This window comes from Misgurnus anguillicaudatus, chromosome 25 (assembly GCF_027580225.2).
Source record: "Misgurnus anguillicaudatus chromosome 25, ASM2758022v2, whole genome shotgun sequence".
NCBI lineage: Eukaryota > Metazoa > Chordata > Actinopteri > Cypriniformes > Cobitidae > Misgurnus > Misgurnus anguillicaudatus.
In genome coordinates, this window is record NC_073361.2 from 1,003,089 (window position 1) to 1,023,130 (window position 20,042).

The 20,042-nt window shown below is 43.5% G+C and overlaps 2 protein-coding genes across 3 annotated transcripts; both read left to right on the forward strand.

Moving 5' to 3' along the window:
• The first annotated feature begins 13,178 nt into the window (after positions 1-13,178).
• Positions 13,179-15,606, forward strand: LOC129447535 (uncharacterized). Of its 2 annotated transcripts, XM_073864062.1 has the most exons (5): positions 14,170-14,445; positions 14,543-14,717; positions 14,796-15,091; positions 15,171-15,334; positions 15,467-15,606. In XM_073864062.1, exons 1-5 carry the CDS (start codon positions 14,295-14,297, stop codon positions 15,542-15,544), a joined length of 864 nt encoding a protein of 287 aa, XP_073720163.1. In that variant the 5' UTR covers positions 14,170-14,294; the 3' UTR covers positions 15,545-15,606. The 2 variants fall into 2 exon arrangements, with proteins under 2 accessions (XP_073720164.1, XP_073720163.1); XM_073864063.1 differs by lacking the exons at positions 15,171-15,334; positions 15,467-15,606 and having other exon boundaries at positions 13,179-14,445; positions 14,796-14,936.
• LOC129425950 (uncharacterized) lies at positions 15,588-16,910 on the forward strand. The gene is made up of 3 exons (XM_055182043.2): positions 15,588-15,721; positions 15,800-16,127; positions 16,218-16,910. The coding sequence occupies exons 1-3, from the start codon at positions 15,650-15,652 to the stop codon at positions 16,475-16,477; spliced, it is 660 nt and encodes a 219-aa protein (XP_055038018.2). The 5' UTR covers positions 15,588-15,649; the 3' UTR covers positions 16,478-16,910.
• The last annotated feature ends 3,132 nt before the right edge of the window (positions 16,911-20,042 follow it).

Consider the following 20,042-nt stretch of genomic DNA (forward strand, 5'->3'; position numbering starts at 1 on the left):
TTGCCAACCCTAGCCCTAACCCTAGTTTTAAGTCCACTTCCAATTTATCCTTTTGTCCTTTTTGTGGCCTACTCATTTTGAAAAATGCATTGTTTAATGGGGGAATGGGACAGCTCCCGTACGGGTCCGCTTGGTGGTACTTGTACGAAATCGCAGGAGCCGGCACGTCACCGGCCTGCGGTGCGGCACCCGAAACAGTTACGCTCTAAAATCAATTGCAATTTAACATAGAAATCAGATTTTTGGTGAAAATGCAATTTTGGCAGAGTCCATGCATGGCAAAAATGAGGAGTTTTTTGGGGAGGTTTCTGAAATCAGCAAGATTCCCTTTTCGGCACCCGGTGTCAATATGTCGCCCGGTGGCCTGGGACGTGCCGAGTCATGCGATTTGGGGCATGCGGCACCTTTTCGGAAGAAGCCAATGCTCAATTTATGGCAATTCTTTTCCGTAGCGGCTACGCTGACGTGTCCCGATCGTTACGATTTTTGAGTATGTTTGTCGTCAATAGTCCCTGATGCGCCCCATGCGACGGCGGTACCCTGCGACATTGTTTAGGCACCGCCATGGCCGAAAAGATTGGCAAAGACCGCGAAGGCACACTGTGATAAATCTGAGTCGGGCGATCTCCCGCACAGGCTAGAAAGGCCGCTCGACTCTGAAACTCCGCCCTCCCGTTACATGTCCCGTCACTGTCTACGTGTCGAAATTGCATCGCTGCGGTGTTTACCCAAGCCGAGTTGCCAAACCTAACCCTAACCCTAGTTTTAAGTCCACGTCCAACTCGGAAAACACCAACTCGGCCAAGGAACGTCGTAGAGACGTGCGGTTGGTGTCATTTGAGAGCACTCTCGGCCCCCTTTAAAACACCCCCACCTCCAGGTCTCTAGGACCTCCCCTTCCGGAGATATAACAAATGAGCTTATATATTCAAATGCCCGTAGCTACGCCCTCGAGAGGGCCACGCCCTCGACCTCGGGCTTGTTGGAAAGGTCTGGTTCGGGGCTTTCCAACGAACCCAAGTCAAGCGTGCTGCACAAGCCCTGAAAAGTGAAGCCAAAACGTCTCGATCGCCCCCCAGTGACCGGTCCCAGTATAGGTCATAAAGCCCGCCTCCCCATGTTATTCAATGGGACTTGAGACCAGCTAAAAAAATTAATTACACTTCAATTATCTTTTTTCCGAAGCTGGTTTCTGTCATGTAATGTAGCTTTTATCACGCTGATGTAAATTCAAATGTTTGTTTTTAAAAAAGGTTTGTGTTTAGTTAGTTATTTAATGATATAAAAACGGTGGTGTCACATCATGATTGACAGCTGTGATATCGTGTGATATGCGCATTCTACGAGAGCGAGGGCGGGGTTTTGACTTCGCGCTTTCCCTTCCTGCTCACTACTGCGCATGACTGGTCCCGAAATCGCTATTGCGCAGACTCAAGACCCAAGATGAAAGCGCCATATCGGGCAACTGGCGGCTTCACTTTTCACCAATTGGAGAGAGCGGACAGGCGTCGTCCATCTTTTTTACAGTCTATGACCCAAGTGTAAGTCTCTCCGATCTTGGTGGGCCAAGATATAAAGCCCCGAATAGTTTACTTTTTCACTATTTTCAATGCCCGTAGCTCCGCCCCCGAGAGGCCCACGTCCTAGACCTTGGAGTCGTTGGAAAGGTCTGGTTAGGGCCTTTCCAACGAATCCAAACGTAAGTCTCACCGACCTTCCTCGGTCGAGAAAATGAGCTCAGAATATAAGCGTTTTTCACACATTTTCTAAAGTGGTAAACAGCATCTCGGCCAAGGAACGTCGTAGAGACGTGGGGTTGGTGTCGTTTGAAAGCTCTCTCTGCCCCCTTTAAAACGCCCCCACCCCCATGTCTCTAGGACCTCCCCTTCCTGAGATATAAGAAATGAACTTATATATTCAAATGCCCGTTGCTCCGCCCCCGAGTGGGCCACGTCCTTGACCTTGGGCTTGTTGGAAAGGTCTGGTTCGGGCCTTTCCAACGAATCCAAAGGTAAGTCTCTACGACCTTCCTAGGCCAAGCAAAAGAGCCCTAAACTTTAGTCTATTTCGCCTGTTTCACACACAAAAAAAACACTAAGTCCAAGCCTTTTTCACCCATTTTCAAGAACCCGTAGCTCCGCCCCCGAGAGGGCCACGTCCTTGACCTTAGAGTTGTTGGAAAGGTCTGGTTCGGGCCTTTCCAACTAATCCAAACGTATTTCTCTCCGACCTTCCTCAGCCGAGAAAATGAGCTCTGAATACAAGCGTTTTTCACAAATTTCCTAAAGTGGCAAACGTCAACTCGGCCAAGGAACTTCGTAGAGATGTAACCCTAACCTTCACATTTAAGACTCTCAGATGTTGAAGCATGTGTGTTTGCAGTCTCACTCTTGTCTTTTACACCATCTGTTGTAGGCCTTGCATCTATGTGAGCTGACTTTGACCTTTGGCCTTTGCATTGTATCTATGTGCTTGTGTGTTTTGCAGGTTTCATTCACATTTAACGCTGACTTTGACCTTTGGCCTTTGCATTGTAACTATGTGCTTGTGTGTTTTGCAGGTTTCATTCACATTTAACACTCTCAGATGTTGAAGCATGTGTGTTTGCAGTCTCACTTTTGTCTTTTACATCATCTGTTGTAGGCCTTGCATCACGTGAGCTGACTTTGACCTTTGGCCTTTGCATTGTAACTATGTGCTTGTGAGTTTTGCAGGTTTCATTCACATTTAACGCTGACTTTGACCTTTGGCCTTTGCATTGTATCTATGTGCTTGTGTGTTTTGGAGGTTTCATTCACATTTAACACTCTCAGATGTTGAAGCATGTGTCTTTGCAGTCTCACTTTGGTCTTTTACACCATCTGTTGTAGGCCTTGCATCCATGTGAGCTGACTTTGACCTTTGGCCTTTGCATTGTATCTATGTGCTTGTGTGTTTTGCAGGTTTCATTCAAATGTAACACTCTCAGATGTTGAAGCATGTGTCTTTGCAGTCTCACTTTTGTCTTTTACATCATCTGTTGTAAGCCTTGCATCCATGTGAGCTGACTTTGACCTTTGGCCTTTGCATTGTATCTATGTGCTTGTGAGTTTTGCAGGTTTCATTCACATTTAACGCTGACTTTGACCTTTGGCCTTTGCATTGTAACTATGTGCTTGTGTGTTTTGCAGGTTTCATTCACATTTAACACTCTCAGATGTTGAAGCATGTGTGTTTGCAGTCTCACTTTTGTCTTTTACACCATCTGTTGTAGGCCTTGCATCTATGTGAGCTGACTTTGACCTTTGGCCTTTGCATTGTATCTATGTGCTTGTGTGTTTTGCAGGTTTCATTCACATTTAACACTCTCAGATGTTGAAGCATGTGTGTTTGCAGTCTCACTTTTGTCTTTTACACCATCTGTTGTAGGCCTTGCATCTATGTGAGCTGACTTTGACCTTTGGCCTTTGCATTGTATCTATGTGCTTGTGTGTTTTGGAGGTTTCATTCACATTTAACACTCTCAGATGTTGAAGCATGTGTGTTTGCAGTCTCACTCTTGTCTTTTACACCATCTGTTGTAGGCCTTGCATCTATGTGAGCTGACTTTGACCTTTGGCCTTTGCATTGTATCTATGTGCTTGTGTGTTTTGGAGGTTTCATTCACATTTAACACTCTCAGATGTTGAAGCATGTGTGTTTGCAGTCTCACTTTTGTCTTTTACACCATCTGTTGTAGGCCTTGCATCTATGTGAGCTGACTTTGACCTTTGGCCTTTGCATTGTATCTATGTGCTTGTGTGTTTTGGAGGTTTCATTCACATTTAACACTCTCAGATGTTGAAGCATGTGTGTTTGCAGTCTCACTCTTGTCTTTTACACCATCTGTTGTAGGCCTTGCATCTATGTGAGCTGACTTTGACCTTTGGCCTTTGCATTGTATCTATGTGCTTGTGTGTTTTGCAGGTTTCATTCACATTTAACACTCTCAGATGTTGAAGCATGTGTGTTTGCAGTCTCACTTTTGTCTTTTACATCATCTGTTGTAGGCCTTGCATCACGTGAGCTGACTTTGACCTTTGGCCTTTGCATTGTATCTATGTGCTTGTGAGTTTTGCAGGTTTCATTCACATTTAACGCTGACTTTGACCTTTGGCCTTTGCATTGTAACTATGTGCTTGTGTGTTTTGCAGGTTTCATTCACATTTAACACTCTCAGATGTTGAAGCATGTGTCTTTGCAGTCTCACTTTTGTCTTTTACACCATCTGTTGTAGGCCTTGCATCTATGTGAGCTGACTTTGACCTTTGGCCTTTGCATTGTATCTATGTGCTTGTGTGTTTTGGAGGTTTCATTCACATTTAACACTCTCAGATGTTGAAGCATGTGTCTTTGCAGTCTCACTTTTGTCTTTTACACCATCTGTTGTAGGCCTTGCATCTATGTGAGCTGACTTTGACCTTTGGCCTTTGCATTGTAACTATGTGCTTGTGTGTTTTGGAGGTTTCATTCACATTTAACACTCTCAGATGTTGAAGCATGTGTCTTTGCAGTCTCACTTTTGTCTTTTACACCATCTGTTGTAGGCCTTGCATCTATGTGAGCTGACTTTGACCTTTGGCCTTTGCATTGTATCTATGTGCTTGTGTGTTTTGCAGGTTTCATTCACATTTAACACTCTCAGATGTTGAAGCATGTGTCTTTGCAGTCTCACTTTTGTCTTTTACACCATCTGTTGTAGGCCTTGCATCCATGTGAGCTGACTTTGACCTTTGGCCTTTGCATTGTAACTATGTGCTTGTGTGTTTTGCAGGTTTCATTCACATTTAACACTCTCAGATGTTGAAGCATGTGTCTTTGCAGTCTCACTTTTGTCTTTTACACCATCTGTTGTAGGCCTTGCATCCATGTGAGCTGACTTTGACCTTTGGCCTTTGCATTGTATCTATGTGCTTGTGAGTTTTGCAGGTTTCATTCACATTTAACGCTGACTTTGACCTTTGGCCTTTGCATTGTAACTATGTGCTTGTGTGTTTTGCAGGTTTCATTCACATTTAACACTCTCAGATGTTGAAGCATGTGTGTTTGCAGTCTCACTTTTGTCTTTTACACCATCTGTTGTAGGCCTTGCATCTATGTGAGCTGACTTTGACCTTTGGCCTTTGCATTGTATCTATGTGCTTGTGTGTTTTGCAGGTTTCATTCACATTTAACACTCTCAGATGTTGAAGCATGTGTGTTTGCAGTCTCACTTTTGTCTTTTACACCATCTGTTGTAGGCCTTGCATCTATGTGAGCTGACTTTGACCTTTGGCCTTTGCATTGTATCTATGTGCTTGTGTGTTTTGCAGGTTTCATTCACATTTAACACTCTCAGATGTTGAAGCATGTGTCTTTGCAGTCTCACTCTTGTCTTTTACACCATCTGTTGTAGGCCTTGCATCTATGTGAGCTGACTTTGACCTTTGGCCTTTGCATTGTATCTATGTGCTTGTGAGTTTTGCAGGTTTCATTCACATTTAACGCTGACTTTGACCTTTGGCCTTTGCATTGTAACTATGTGCTTGTGTGTTTTGCAGGTTTCATTCACATTTAACACTCTCAGATGTTGAAGCATGTGTGTTTGCAGTCTCACTTTTGTCTTTTACACCATCTGTTGTAGGCCTTGCATCTATGTGAGCTGACTTTGACCTTTGGCCTTTGCATTGTATCTATGTGCTTGTGTGTTTTGCAGGTTTCATTCACATTTAACACTCTCAGATGTTGAAGCATGTGTGTTTGCAGTCTCACTTTTGTCTTTTACACCATCTGTTGTAGGCCTTGCATCTATGTGAGCTGACTTTGACCTTTGGCCTTTGCATTGTATCTATGTGCTTGTGTGTTTTGGAGGTTTCATTCACATTTAACACTCTCAGATGTTGAAGCATGTGTGTTTGCAGTCTCACTCTTGTCTTTTACACCATCTGTTGTAGGCCTTGCATCTATGTGAGCTGACTTTGACCTTTGGCCTTTGCATTGTATCTATGTGCTTGTGTGTTTTGGAGGTTTCATTCACATTTAACACTCTCAGATGTTGAAGCATGTGTGTTTGCAGTCTCACTCTTGTCTTTTACACCATCTGTTGTAGGCCTTGCATCTATGTGAGCTGACTTTGACCTTTGGCCTTTGCATTGTATCTATGTGCTTGTGTGTTTTGGAGGTTTCATTCACATTTAACACTCTCAGATGTTGAAGCATGTGTGTTTGCAGTCTCACTTTTGTCTTTTACATCATCTGTTGTAGGCCTTGCATCACGTGAGCTGACTTTGACCTTTGGCCTTTGCATTGTATCTATGTGCTTGTGAGTTTTGCAGGTTTCATTCACATTTAACGCTGACTTTGACCTTTGGCCTTTGCATTGTAACTATGTGCTTGTGTGTTTTGCAGGTTTCATTCACATTTAACACTCTCAGATGTTGAAGCATGTGTCTTTGCAGTCTCACTTTTGTCTTTTACACCATCTGTTGTAGGCCTTGCATCCATGTGAGCTGACTTTGACCTTTGGCCTTTGCATTGTATCTATGTGCTTGTGTGTTTTGGAGGTTTCATTCACATTTAACACTCTCAGATGTTGAAGCATGTGTCTTTGCAGTCTCACTTTTGTCTTTTACACCATCTGTTGTAGGCCTTGCATCTATGTGAGCTGACTTTGACCTTTGGCCTTTGCATTGTATCTATGTGCTTGTGAGTTTTGCAGGTTTCATTCACATTTAACGCTGACTTTGACCTTTGGCCTTTGCATTGTAACTATGTGCTTGTGAGTTTTGCAGGTTTCATTCACATTTAACGCTGACTTTGACCTTTGGCCTTTGCATTGTATCTATGTGCTTGTGTGTTTTGGAGGTTTCATTCACATTTAACACTCTCAGATGTTGAAGCATGTGTCTTTGCAGTCTCACTTTGGTCTTTTACACCATCTGTTGTAGGCCTTGCATCCATGTGAGCTGACTTTGACCTTTGGCCTTTGCATTGTATCTATGTGCTTGTGTGTTTTGCAGGTTTCATTCAAATGTAACACTCTCAGATGTTGAAGCATGTGTCTTTGCAGTCTCACTTTTGTCTTTTACATCATCTGTTGTAAGCCTTGCATCCATGTGAGCTGACTTTGACCTTTGGCCTTTGCATTGTATCTATGTGCTTGTGAGTTTTGCAGGTTTCATTCACATTTAACGCTGACTTTGACCTTTGGCCTTTGCATTGTAACTATGTGCTTGTGTGTTTTGCAGGTTTCATTCACATTTAACACTCTCAGATGTTGAAGCATGTGTGTTTGCAGTCTCACTTTTGTCTTTTACACCATCTGTTGTAGGCCTTGCATCTATGTGAGCTGACTTTGACCTTTGGCCTTTGCATTGTATCTATGTGCTTGTGTGTTTTGCAGGTTTCATTCACATTTAACACTCTCAGATGTTGAAGCATGTGTCTTTGCAGTCTCACTTTTGTCTTTTACACCATCTGTTGTAGGCCTTGCATCTATGTGAGCTGACTTTGACCTTTGGCCTTTGCATTGTATCTATGTGCTTGTGTGTTTTGGAGGTTTCATTCACATTTAACACTCTCAGATGTTGAAGCATGTGTGTTTGCAGTCTCACTCTTGTCTTTTACACCATCTGTTGTAGGCCTTGCATCTATGTGAGCTGACTTTGACCTTTGGCCTTTGCATTGTATCTATGTGCTTGTGTGTTTTGGAGGTTTCATTCACATTTAACACTCTCAGATGTTGAAGCATGTGTGTTTGCAGTCTCACTCTTGTCTTTTACACCATCTGTTGTAGGCCTTGCATCTATGTGAGCTGACTTTGACCTTTGGCCTTTGCATTGTATCTATGTGCTTGTGTGTTTTGGAGGTTTCATTCACATTTAACACTCTCAGATGTTGAAGCATGTGTGTTTGCAGTCTCACTTTTGTCTTTTACATCATCTGTTGTAGGCCTTGCATCACGTGAGCTGACTTTGACCTTTGGCCTTTGCATTGTATCTATGTGCTTGTGAGTTTTGCAGGTTTCATTCACATTTAACGCTGACTTTGACCTTTGGCCTTTGCATTGTAACTATGTGCTTGTGTGTTTTGCAGGTTTCATTCACATTTAACACTCTCAGATGTTGAAGCATGTGTCTTTGCAGTCTCACTTTTGTCTTTTACACCATCTGTTGTAGGCCTTGCATCCATGTGAGCTGACTTTGACCTTTGGCCTTTGCATTGTATCTATGTGCTTGTGTGTTTTGGAGGTTTCATTCACATTTAACACTCTCAGATGTTGAAGCATGTGTCTTTGCAGTCTCACTTTTGTCTTTTACACCATCTGTTGTAGGCCTTGCATCCATGTGAGCTGACTTTGACCTTTGGCCTTTGCATTGTATCTATGTGCTTGTGTGTTTTGGAGGTTTCATTCACATTTAACACTCTCAGATGTTGAAGCATGTGTGTTTGCAGTCTCACTTTTGTCTTTTACACCATCTGTTGTAGGCCTTGCATCCATGTGAGCTGACTTTGACCTTTGGCCTTTGCATTGTATCTATGTGCTTGTGTGTTTTGCAGGTTTCATTCACATTTAACACTCTCAGATGTTGAAGCATGTGTCTTTGCAGTCTCACTTTTGTCTTTTACACCATCTGTTGTAGGCCTTGCATCCATGTGAGCTGACTTTGACCTTTGGCCTTTGCATTGTATCTATGTGCTTGTGTGTTTTGGAGGTTTCATTCACATTTAACACTCTCAGATGTTGAAGCATGTGTCTTTGCAGTCTCACTTTTGTCTTTTACACCATCTGTTGTAGGCCTTGCATCTATGTGAGCTGACTTTGACCTTTGGCCTTTGCATTGTATCTATGTGCTTGTGTGTTTTGCAGGTTTCATTCACATTTAACACTCTCAGATGTTGAAGCATGTGTCTTTGCAGTCTCACTTTTGTCTTTTACACCATCTGTTGTAGGCCTTGCATCCATGTGAGCTGACTTTGACCTTTGGCCTTTGCATTGTAACTATGTGCTTGTGTGTTTTGCAGGTTTCATTCACATTTAACACTCTCAGATGTTGAAGCATGTGTCTTTGCAGTCTCACTTTTGTCTTTTACACCATCTGTTGTAGGCCTTGCATCTATGTGAGCTGACTTTGACCTTTGGCCTTTGCATTGTATCTATGTGCTTGTGTGTTTTGGAGGTTTCATTCACATTTAACACTCTCAGATGTTGAAGCATGTGTCTTTGCAGTCTCACTTTTGTCTTTTACACCATCTGTTGTAGGCCTTGCATCTATGTGAGCTGACTTTGACCTTTGGCCTTTGCATTGTATCTATGTGCTTGTGTGTTTTGCAGGTTTCATTCACATTTAACACTCTCAGATGTTGAAGCATGTGTCTTTGCAGTCTCACTTTTGTCTTTTACACCATCTGTTGTAGGCCTTGCATCTATGTGAGCTGACTTTGACCTTTGGCCTTTGCATTGTATCTATGTGCTTGTGTGTTTTGCAGGTTTCATTCACATTTAACACTCTCAGATGTTGAAGCATGTGTCTTTGCAGTCTCACTTTTGTCTTTTACATCATCTGTTGTAGGCCTTGCATCTATGTGAGCTGACTTTGACCTTTGGCCTTTGCATTGTAACTATGTGCTTGTGTGTTTTGGAGGTTTCATTCACATTTAACACTCTCAGATGTTGAAGCATGTGTCTTTGCAGTCTCACTTTTGTCTTTTACACCATCTGTTGTAGGCCTTGCATCTATGTGAGCTGACTTTGACCTTTGGCCTTTGCATTGTATCTATGTGCTTGTGTGTTTTGCAGGTTTCATTCACATTTAACACTCTCAGATGTTGAAGCATGTGTCTTTGCAGTCTCACTTTTGTCTTTTACACCATCTGTTGTAGGCCTTGCATCACGTGAGCTGACTTTGACCTTTGGCCTTTGCATTGTATCTATGTGCTTGTGTGTTTTGCAGGTTTCATTCACATTTAACACTCTCAGATGTTGAAGCATGTGTCTTTGCAGTCTCACTTTTGTCTTTTACACCATCTGTTGTAGGCCTTGCATCTATGTGAGCTGACTTTGACCTTTGGCCTTTGCATTGTATCTATGTGCTTGTGTGTTTTGCAGGTTTCATTCACATTTAACACTCTCAGATGTTGAAGCATGTGTCTTTGCAGTCTCACTTTTGTCTTTTACACCATCTGTTGTAGGCCTTGCATCCATGTGAGCTGACTTTGACCTTTGGCCTTTGCATTGTAACTATGTGCTTGTGTGTTTTGCAGGTTTCATTCACATTTAACACTCTCAGATGTTGAAGCATGTGTCTTTGCAGTCTCACTTTTGTCTTTTACATCATCTGTTGTAGGCCTTGCATCTATGTGAGCTGACTTTGACCTTTGGCCTTTGCATTGTAACTATGTGCTTGTGTGTTTTGGAGGTTTCATTCACATTTAACACTCTCAGATGTTGAAGCATGTGTCTTTGCAGTCTCACTTTTGTCTTTTACACCATCTGTTGTAGGCCTTGCATCTATGTGAGCTGACTTTGACCTTTGGCCTTTGCATTGTAACTATGTGCTTGTGTGTTTTGCAGGTTTCATTCACATTTAACACTCTCAGATGTTGAAGCATGTGTGTTTGCAGTCTCACTTTTGTCTTTTACATCATCTGTTGTAGGCCTTGCATCACGTGAGCTGACTTTGACCTTTGGCCTTTGCATTGTAACTATGTGCTTGTGTGTTTTGCAGGTTTCATTCACATTTAACACTCTCAGATGTTGAAGCATGTGTGTTTGCAGTCTCACTCTTGTCTTTTACACCATCTGTTGTAGGCCTTGCATCCATGTGAGCTGACTTTGACCTTTGGCCTTTGGATTGTATCTATGTGCTTGTGAGTTTTGCAGGTTTCATTCACATTAAACACTCTCAGATGTTGAAGCATGTGTCTTTGCAGTCTCACTTTTGTCTTTTACACCATCTGTTGTAGGCCTTGCATCCATGTGAGCTGACTTTGACCTTTGGCCTTTGCATTGTATCTATGTGCTTGTGTGTTTTGAAGGTTTCATTCAAATGTAACACTCTCAGATGTTGAAGCATGTGTGTTTGCAGTCTCACTTTTGTCTTTTACACCATCTGTTGTAGGCCTTGCATCCATGTGAGCTGACTTTGACCTTTGGCCTTTGCATTGTATCTATGTGCTTGTGAGTTTTGCAGGTTTCATTCACATTTAACGCTGACTTTGACCTTTGGCCTTTGCATTGTATCTATGTGCTTGTGTGTTTTGCAGGTTTCATTCACATTTAACACTCTTAGATGTTGAAGCATGTGTCTTTGCAGTCTCACTTTTGTCTTTTACACCATCTGTTGTAGGCCTTGCATCCATGTGAGCTGACTTTGACCTTTGGCCTTTGCATTGTAACTATGTGCTTGTGTGTTTTGCAGGTTTCATTCACATTTAACACTCTCAGATGTTGAAGCATGTGTGTTTGCAGTCTCACTTTTGTCTTTTACATCATCTGTTGTAGGCCTTGCATCACGTGAGCTGACTTTGACCTTTGGCCTTTGCATTGTAACTATGTGCTTGTGAGTTTTGCAGGTTTCATTCAAATGTAACACTCTCAGATGTTGAAGCATGTGTGTTTGCAGTCTCACTTTTGTCTTTTACATCATCTGTTGTAGGCCTTGCATCCATGTGAGCTGACTTTGACCTTTGGCCTTTGCATTGTAACTATGTGCTTGTGTGTTTTGCAGGTTTCATTCACATTTAACACTCTCAGATGTTGAAGCATGTGTCTTTGCAGTCTCACTTTTGTCTTTTACATCATCTGTTGTAGGCCTTGCATCCATGTGAGCTGACTTTGACCTTTGGCCTTTGCATTGTAACTATGTGCTTGTGTGTTTTGGAGGTTTCATTCAAATGTAACACTCTCAGATGTTGAAGCATGTGTCTTTGCAGTCTCACTTTTGTCTTTTACACCATCTGTTGTAGGCCTTGCATCTATGTGAGCTGACTTTGACCTTTGGCCTTTGCATTGTATCTATGTGCTTGTGTGTTTTGCAGGTTTCATTCACATTTAACACTCTCAGATGTTGAAGCATGTGTGTTTGCAGTCTCACTTTTGTCTTTTACATCATCTGTTGTAGGCCTTGCATCACGTGAGCTGACTTTGACCTTTGGCCTTTGCATTGTATCTATGTGCTTGTGAGTTTTGCAGGTTTCATTCACATTTAACGCTGACTTTGACCTTTGGCCTTTGCATTGTAACTATGTGCTTGTGTGTTTTGCAGGTTTCATTCAAATGTAACACTCTCAGATGTTGAAGCATGTGTGTTTGCAGTCTCACTTTTGTCTTTTACACCATCTGTTGTAGGCCTTGCATCTATGTGAGCTGACTTTGACCTTTGGCCTTTGCATTGTAACTATGTGCTTGTGTGTTTTGCAGGTTTCATTCAAATGTAACACTCTCAGATGTTGAAGCATGTGTCTTTGCAGTCTCACTTTTGTCTTTTACACCATCTGTTGTAGGCCTTGCATCCATGTGAGCTGACTTTGACCTTTGGCCTTTGCATTGTAACTATGTGCTTGTGTGTTTTGGAGGTTTCATTCACATTTAACACTCTCAGATGTGTGTTTGCAGTCTCACTTTTGTCTTTTACATCATCTGTTGTAGGCCTTGCATCACGTGAGCTGACTTTGACCTTTGGCCTTTGCATTGTAACTATGTGCTTGTGTGTTTTGGAGGTTTCATTCACATTTAACACTCTCAGATGTTGAAGCATGTGTCTTTGCAGTCTCACTTTTGTCTTTTACACCATCTGTTGTAGGCCTTGCATCCATGTGAGCTGACTTTGACCTTTGGCCTTTGCATTGTAACTATGTGCTTGTGTGTTTTGGAGGTTTCATTCACATTTAACACCCTCAGATGTTGAAGCATGTGTCTTTGCAGTCTCACTTTTGTCTTTTACACCATCTGTTGTAGGCCTTGCATCTATGTGAGCTGACTTTGACCTTTGGCCTTTGCATTGTATCTATGTGCTTGTGTGTTTTGGAGGTTTCATTCACATTTAACACTCTTAGATGTTGAAGCATGTGTCTTTGCAGTCTCACTTTTGTCTTTTACACCATCTGTTGTAGGCCTTGCATCCATGTGAGCTGACTTTGACCTTTGGCCTTTGCATTGTAACTATGTGCTTGTGTGTTTTGGAGGTTTCATTCACATTTAACACTCTCAGATGTTGAAGCATGTGTCTTTGCAGTCTCACTTTTGTCTTTTACACCATCTGTTGTAGGCCTTGCATCTATGTGAGCTGACTTTGACCTTTGGCCTTTGCATTGTAACTATGTGCTTGTGTGTTTTGGAGGTTACATTCACATTTAACCACATTTACTTTGACCTTTGCACTCTCAGACGTTAGGACTTTTTGTTACGTAGGCCACAAACAGATTTTTTGTTACCACGTATGCCACAAAAAGGATTTTTCTACCACTTAGGTCACAAAAGGATTTTTCTACCACGTGGGCCACGAAATTAATTTTTACACCACGTAGGCCACGAAAATGATTTTTTTTACCACGTAGGCCACAAACCATGTATTGCTGCCCACTGTCTCATTAGATAGAGCATTGCCCATTTTCCCTCAGGTTTGACCATCTCCCCATTAGCTCAACGTCACGACTCTGAATCTTGTATCTTACGACTACGTTTACGATGGCCGTCGACCAGTGTCCCCTGTGCCACAGGAACTACGCACAGCTCAGCCAGCACCTGCGGGTAACCCATAAGGTTACAAACGTGACGGAGCGCAAGCTTCTCCTGGCCCTGGAATCGGGAAGGGTGAACGTGCGGGTCGGCGTTTGCCCCGTTCCCGGATGCTACCGGGAGTCGAATCGGCTGGACCGGCACCTGAAGAGCCACACCGAGCTGTCGGCGGCAGTGCGGAGGAACGCGATGGCGGCCTGCAAACGAAAGAAAATCCTGCAGGACCTGGCCAAGCTGAGGGCCTCCAACCCGGAGGTCCAAATGGCCTCCTCGCTGGATCTGGATGAGCCCGATTCTGTAGGGGAGAAGGAGGTTCCAGCCGAGGAGGAGGAGGAGGAGGAGGTCTGTGAGAACCGGGGCTGCAAGACCAAGGTGTCTCGGCTGGTTGAGGAGAACGCAGACCTGAGAAACCAGGTGGAAACTCTGGCCAGCACACTGAGGGAGGTGTCCCGGCGCTACAGATCCCTGAAGCGGCAAAGGGGAAAGAAGCTTTCCGACCAGGTAAAGAGGGTGACCAAGCAGCTCCTGCTATCGTTCCAGAGGGAGGACGAGGACGAGGATGCTGTGCCTCCCACTCCACCGACGGAGGGCACCTCATCATCACAGCCGACCTCATCGGCTGTGCTCAGCCCCCAGCTGCACTCCTCCCAGCGCTCCTCCACCCCCCAGCGCTCCTCCACCTCCCAGCGAGCCAGGAGTGACATGCTTGAGTGAGTAAACCCTTTAGATTTGTCATTTTGTTCTCCTTGTTTGATTCGTGCGTTCTGTTGAGCTAACTGACTTTTTCCCCACTCCCTCTCTGTCTAGACGTGCTGCTCAACGAGTACAGGAGGCACCAGGAGGGTCCCGAACCAACTCCTAAGATGAGGGAAAACGTAGGGGGGAAGATATATCGCATTAAGAACTTCTTGTCCTTCATGGCCAAAGGAAGGTCAAAGCTCCACACTCTGACCTTCCTGAACGACATGGACAGGATCCGGGGGTGAGTATGGTTTGCACATTCCGTTCACGTGACGGGTCTCCCGTGCATTCTCTTTTCTGACTGTCTGTCTGTCCGCAGGTGGGTGCACAGCCTGAGGAAAAAAGTAATCGTCGACACCACGATAAACCACTACATAAAAAACGTGGCGCAATTCATGGACTACGTGGTTGACACGCCTCCTGTGACCTGTCGGCTTTCAAAAAAGGCGCTGGTGGGAGTCCGTCGGGAGGTCCGGTCTCTCATTCGAGGGTTGAAGCGGCAGGTCACAGTCCACCAAATGGCGGTGAAAAGGTCGAAGGACGGGCGGCTAATTTCCAAGCACACCCTGATCCGGTGCAGGGAATTAGCCAAGGCCGCGATCCCGAGGATTTTCGGTAAGTAACTTAACCTAGACGAACCGTCTTGTGCTTTTGAACATCACCTGAGCATTGCGTTTCTTGTGTGTTTCCACAGACCAGCTGGAGAGAGACTTCTCCCAGAAGACTCAGTTTCTTCTTTACGGGTATATAACCCCCTATCTTGGGTCCATTTATGGTCACAGATGCGGGGTGTACCAGAATTTGACCATAAAAGAGGTGGAGGAAGCCGTCCATTCTGGGGAGGTGTTCCTGATTAACGTGAGTGCTCTGTCCTATAATGTCTCTCTCTCACTCTCTCTCTCTCTCTCTCACTCTCTCTCTCTCTCTCTCTCTTTATCCGTGTCCTAGAGACTGCTTCATCACATTCTGATTTCTCTGCATCTCCTTCAGGTGAACAGGCACAAAACCAACCAGGCCTTTGGACCGGCACAGATGGCGCTGGTGAAAGAAGAGTACACACGGTTTTAGAGGCTGCTGAGCATCAAAGACAACCTGGTGGGCGGGACTGAGGCAGTCTTCTTTTTCTTCACCTCCACAAAGAACCCGTGCAAGAATCTCAACAATTACTTCCAGATGGCGTGGAAGGAGATGGGGCTGCCGGGAACCCCCACTTTCACGGACCTCAGGAGCGCCATTGCCACGCACGTAAGTGGAGCGGTCTAGGTAGCTCAATTGGGTCTGATCAGTTTGACGTGTTTCACATCCGTCTTTTCTTTTTTACAGGCAAGGAACTCCCACGGGGCGGACGCGCGGCTGAAAATCTCCAAGTTCATGTGCCACAACACAGCAACAGCCGACAAATTCTACGCGGTTAATCTCAACTGCTCTCAGGCCATGGATCACCGCCGCCTTTTCGAGGCGGCATTGGAGGGACCAGACACCTCCCCACTAGGTGGTCAGCGAAAAGAGAAAGGCGGCGGGCAAAGGGCCTCGTTCTTCCAAGCGCAAACGCAGCTCTCCCTGCCGCTCCTCGAGTCCTGGGAGCACTACTATGGACGAGGAGGAGCCTGTTTACCAGGAGTCCGGCGTGTCGTCCCTAGACGAGGACGAGGTGAGTTTCGATCATGTCATGTTCCTATGGCGTTTTATCTCTCTGGCATCGCAAAACATTCTAACTTTTCATTTCTTTACTTTTTCACAGGACTTGGAGGGACCCCAGGACTCGGAGGAACCCCGGCCCACACCCAGGAGTATGCTGCCGAAGAACAAGAGGGCCATGGTGATCCTCACACCGCTAAAGTTCCGTCCCCGGGCCATCCTGACCTCCCCGGTCGGCAGCACCGGGAGCAGCCGCCGTTCGCCCCACACCAAATCGTCCAGCGGCATCAAGGGTCCGTCTTACAGGCGTCGCATCATAAAAACTTTCACGCCGCTGGGCGTTGCCAAAGCCACGAAGGCTAAGGCAAAGGTCCAAAAGGCCTTAAAGACTCGAGCCCAAAAAAAAGCCAAGTAACGGTGGTTATCGTTGTGTTTTGACATTTGTTCAGATGTTCAGTTGTTCCTGATGTTGGCTTAATTTTTGATGTTCTCATGTTCTGTTTTGAAATTTGTTCAGATGTTCAATTGTTCCTGATGTTTTCTTAATTTTATATGTTCTCATGTTCCGTTTTTAAATTGTTCAGATGTTCAATTGTTCCTGATGTTGCTTAAATGTTCGATGTTCTCATGTTCCGTTTTTAAATTGTTCAGATGTTCAATTGTTCTATGATGTTTCGTGTTCTTTTTTCATTCGATTCACTTGTAAATAGTTTAATTTGAATCCACTTTATTCTTTTAAATTGCTGTTTGGTGACTTTTTGTTTTAATAAATGATGGCCCGTTCATTTGAACATTCCTCTCATGTGTGATTCCTATCTTTAGATAATTGACCTGGGTTAAAAACTTAAAAACTTCAACTCATCTTTAACTTAATAATTAACTTTCAATGCCAATTCATATTTATTAACATGGTAAATTGTAGAACAATAAACACTATGCCAAAGATAAAGCATTATTCACACTGTGACCTTTAACCTCTATGATCTAAATGGATAAAACCATAATTAATGTGTGTCATATGTGCTTAATGTGCAGGCAGGGCCTATGAGCACACTGTGACCTTTAATAATGCTTTAATCCCTTTAGATCATAGAGGTTAAAGTGTTTCATATGTGCACAATGTGCATGCAGGGCCTGTGACCACACTGTGTGTGTCATATGTGCTTAATATGCAGACAGGGCATGTGAACACACTGTGACCTTTAACCTCTGTGATCTAAATGGATAAAAGCATCATTAATGTGTCATATGTGCTTAATATGCAGACAGGGCATGTGAACACACTGTGACCTTTAACCTCTGTGATCTTAATGGATAAAAGCATCATTAATGTGTGTCATGTGTGCATAATGTGCATACAAGGCCTGTGTACACAATCTTTGTCATATGTGCATTATGGTACTTTATGATTAGACATCAGACATTAGAAAAGTACATTACATATATAAACCCATGTAAAAAGCATGGTTTTCTGATGAACTAGAGTCAGGAAAGAGTTAAAAGTTGCTCTGAGCAAGATGTTTGTAAATATGCTGCCTCTGGCAGACGTAACAGATTTGTGTTAAAGCACATGTCATTTGAAGTGCTGCAATCATGCCACATGTAAGTCTCATTTAAATCTCTTTCAAATTGAATGTTCTTAGATGATTAATAGTTTGATTTTGCCCTAATTATAGTCTTTTTACATCATGTAATGTGCATGTAAATGTAAATGTGCAATCCACAATTAACTATGTGCTTGTGCATGTGTGTTTGCATTAAGTCTCTTTTAAATCTCTTTCAAATTGAATGTTCTTAGATGATTAATAGTTTGATTTTGCACTAATTACAGTCTTTTTACATCATGTAATGTGCATGTAAATCTTAATGTAAATGTGCAATCCACAATTAACTATGTGCTTGTGTCTTTTACATGTGCCATCCACATTTAACATTTCAGATGTTAACGCATGTGTGGTTGCATTTCAATTTTGTATTTTACAGCATCAGTGGCCAGGCCTGCATCCATGTGAGCTGACTTTGACCTTTGGCCTTTGCATTGCACCTATGTGCTTGTGTGTTTTGCAGGTTTTATTCACATTTAACATTCTCAGATGTTAATGCATGTGTGTTTGCAATCTCACACTTGTCTTTTACATCGTCTGTGGTAGGCCTCGCATCCACGTGAGCTGACTTTGACCTTTGCAGTGTAACTATGTGCTTGTGTGTTTTGCAGGTTTTATTCACATTACACATCCTCAGATGTTAAAGCATGCAGGTTTGCAGTCTCACTTTTGTATTTACAGCATTAGTGGCAGGCCTGCATACAGGTGAGCTGACTTTGACCTCTGACCTTTGCATTGTAAGTATATGCTTGTGTCTTTTGCATGTGCCATCCACATTGAACACTCTCAGATGTGGGTTTGCAGTCTCACTTTTGTCTTTTACATCGTCCGTTGTAGGCCTCGCATGCACGTGAGCTGACTTTGACCTTTGGCCTTTCGTTGTACCTATGTGCTTGTGTGTTTTGCAGGTTTTATTCACATTTAACATTCTTCAGATGTTAATGCGTGTGTGTTTGCAGTCTCACTTTTGTATTTTACAGCATTAGTGGCAGGCCTGCATACAGGTGAGCTGACTTTGACCTCTGACCTTTGCATTGTAAGTATATGCTTGTGTCTTTTGCATGTGCCATCCACATTTAACACTCTCAGATGTGGGTTTGCAGTCTCACACTTGTCTTTTACATCGTCCATGGTCGGTCTTGCATCCACGTGAGCTGACTTTGACCTTTGGCCTTTGCATTGTACTTATGTGCTTGTGTGTTTTGCAGGTTTTATTCACATTTAACACTCTCAGATGTTAAAGCATGCAGGTTTGCAGTCTCACTCTTGTCTTATACATCGTCTGAGGTAGGCCTCGCATCCAGGTGAGCTGACTTTGACCTCTGACCTTTGCATTGTAAGTATATAATTGTGTCTTTTGCATGTGCCATTCACATTTAACACTCTCAGATGTTAAAGCCTGCGGGTTTGTAGTCTCACGCTTGTCTTTTACATCGTCTGTGGTAGGCCTGCATCCAGGTGAGCTTACTTTGACCTCTGGCCTTTGCATTGTACCTATGTGCTTGTGTGTTTTGCAGGTTTTATTCACATTTAACACTTTCAGATGTTAATGCATGTGGGTTTGCAGTCTCACCTTTGTATTTTACAGCATCAGTGGCAGGCCTGCATCCATATGAACTGACTTTGACCTCTGGCCTTTCCATTGTAACTATGTGCTTGTGAGCTGAATTTCACCTTTTAGCTGTGCATTTTTAAGGCAGACGCATCTACACTGTCCTTGTACTGCTTTTACATGCTTAATTGACAATGTCAAGTGATTTCCTTTCTCTTTTGTTTTCTTTACCAGACACCTAAATCTGAGTGCCCTTTGTGCCACAAGCAGATAGTTAATTTCAAGCAGCACCTGCAGGTGACACATTATATTAAAAACCTGGAGGAGCGCCAGTTGTGGCAAAAGTTGGCAAGGGGCAGGGTTGTCCTTGGTGGACAAACCTGCCCCTTGTGCAACCACTTTTACAAGTGTTTCGAAGCCCATGTAATGAAACGCCACGAAGATGTGTCCGTAAGTAATTCGTGTTAGACATTTACTTAATTCTTTGTGCTCAATGAAACTGTTACTCAACAAGGTTATTTTTTTCTTTTTCAGAGCGATGAGAAGAACAATATAATCAAGCAGAAGAAGTGGGAGGTCACCATGAGGGCCTTGGCGGAGCTGGCATCCAGCAAACCTGCCATCCCCATGGTGACCTTGGTGGAGCTGCAGGAAAGTGGAAGTAGGTCCTAGTTTTTTACTGATGTCTTAATGCTGCTCCACAACTCTCCTATCACATGCAATTAAACTGATCTGTTTCTCTCTTGCTTTTCCAGTTGAGCGAAATGATGCC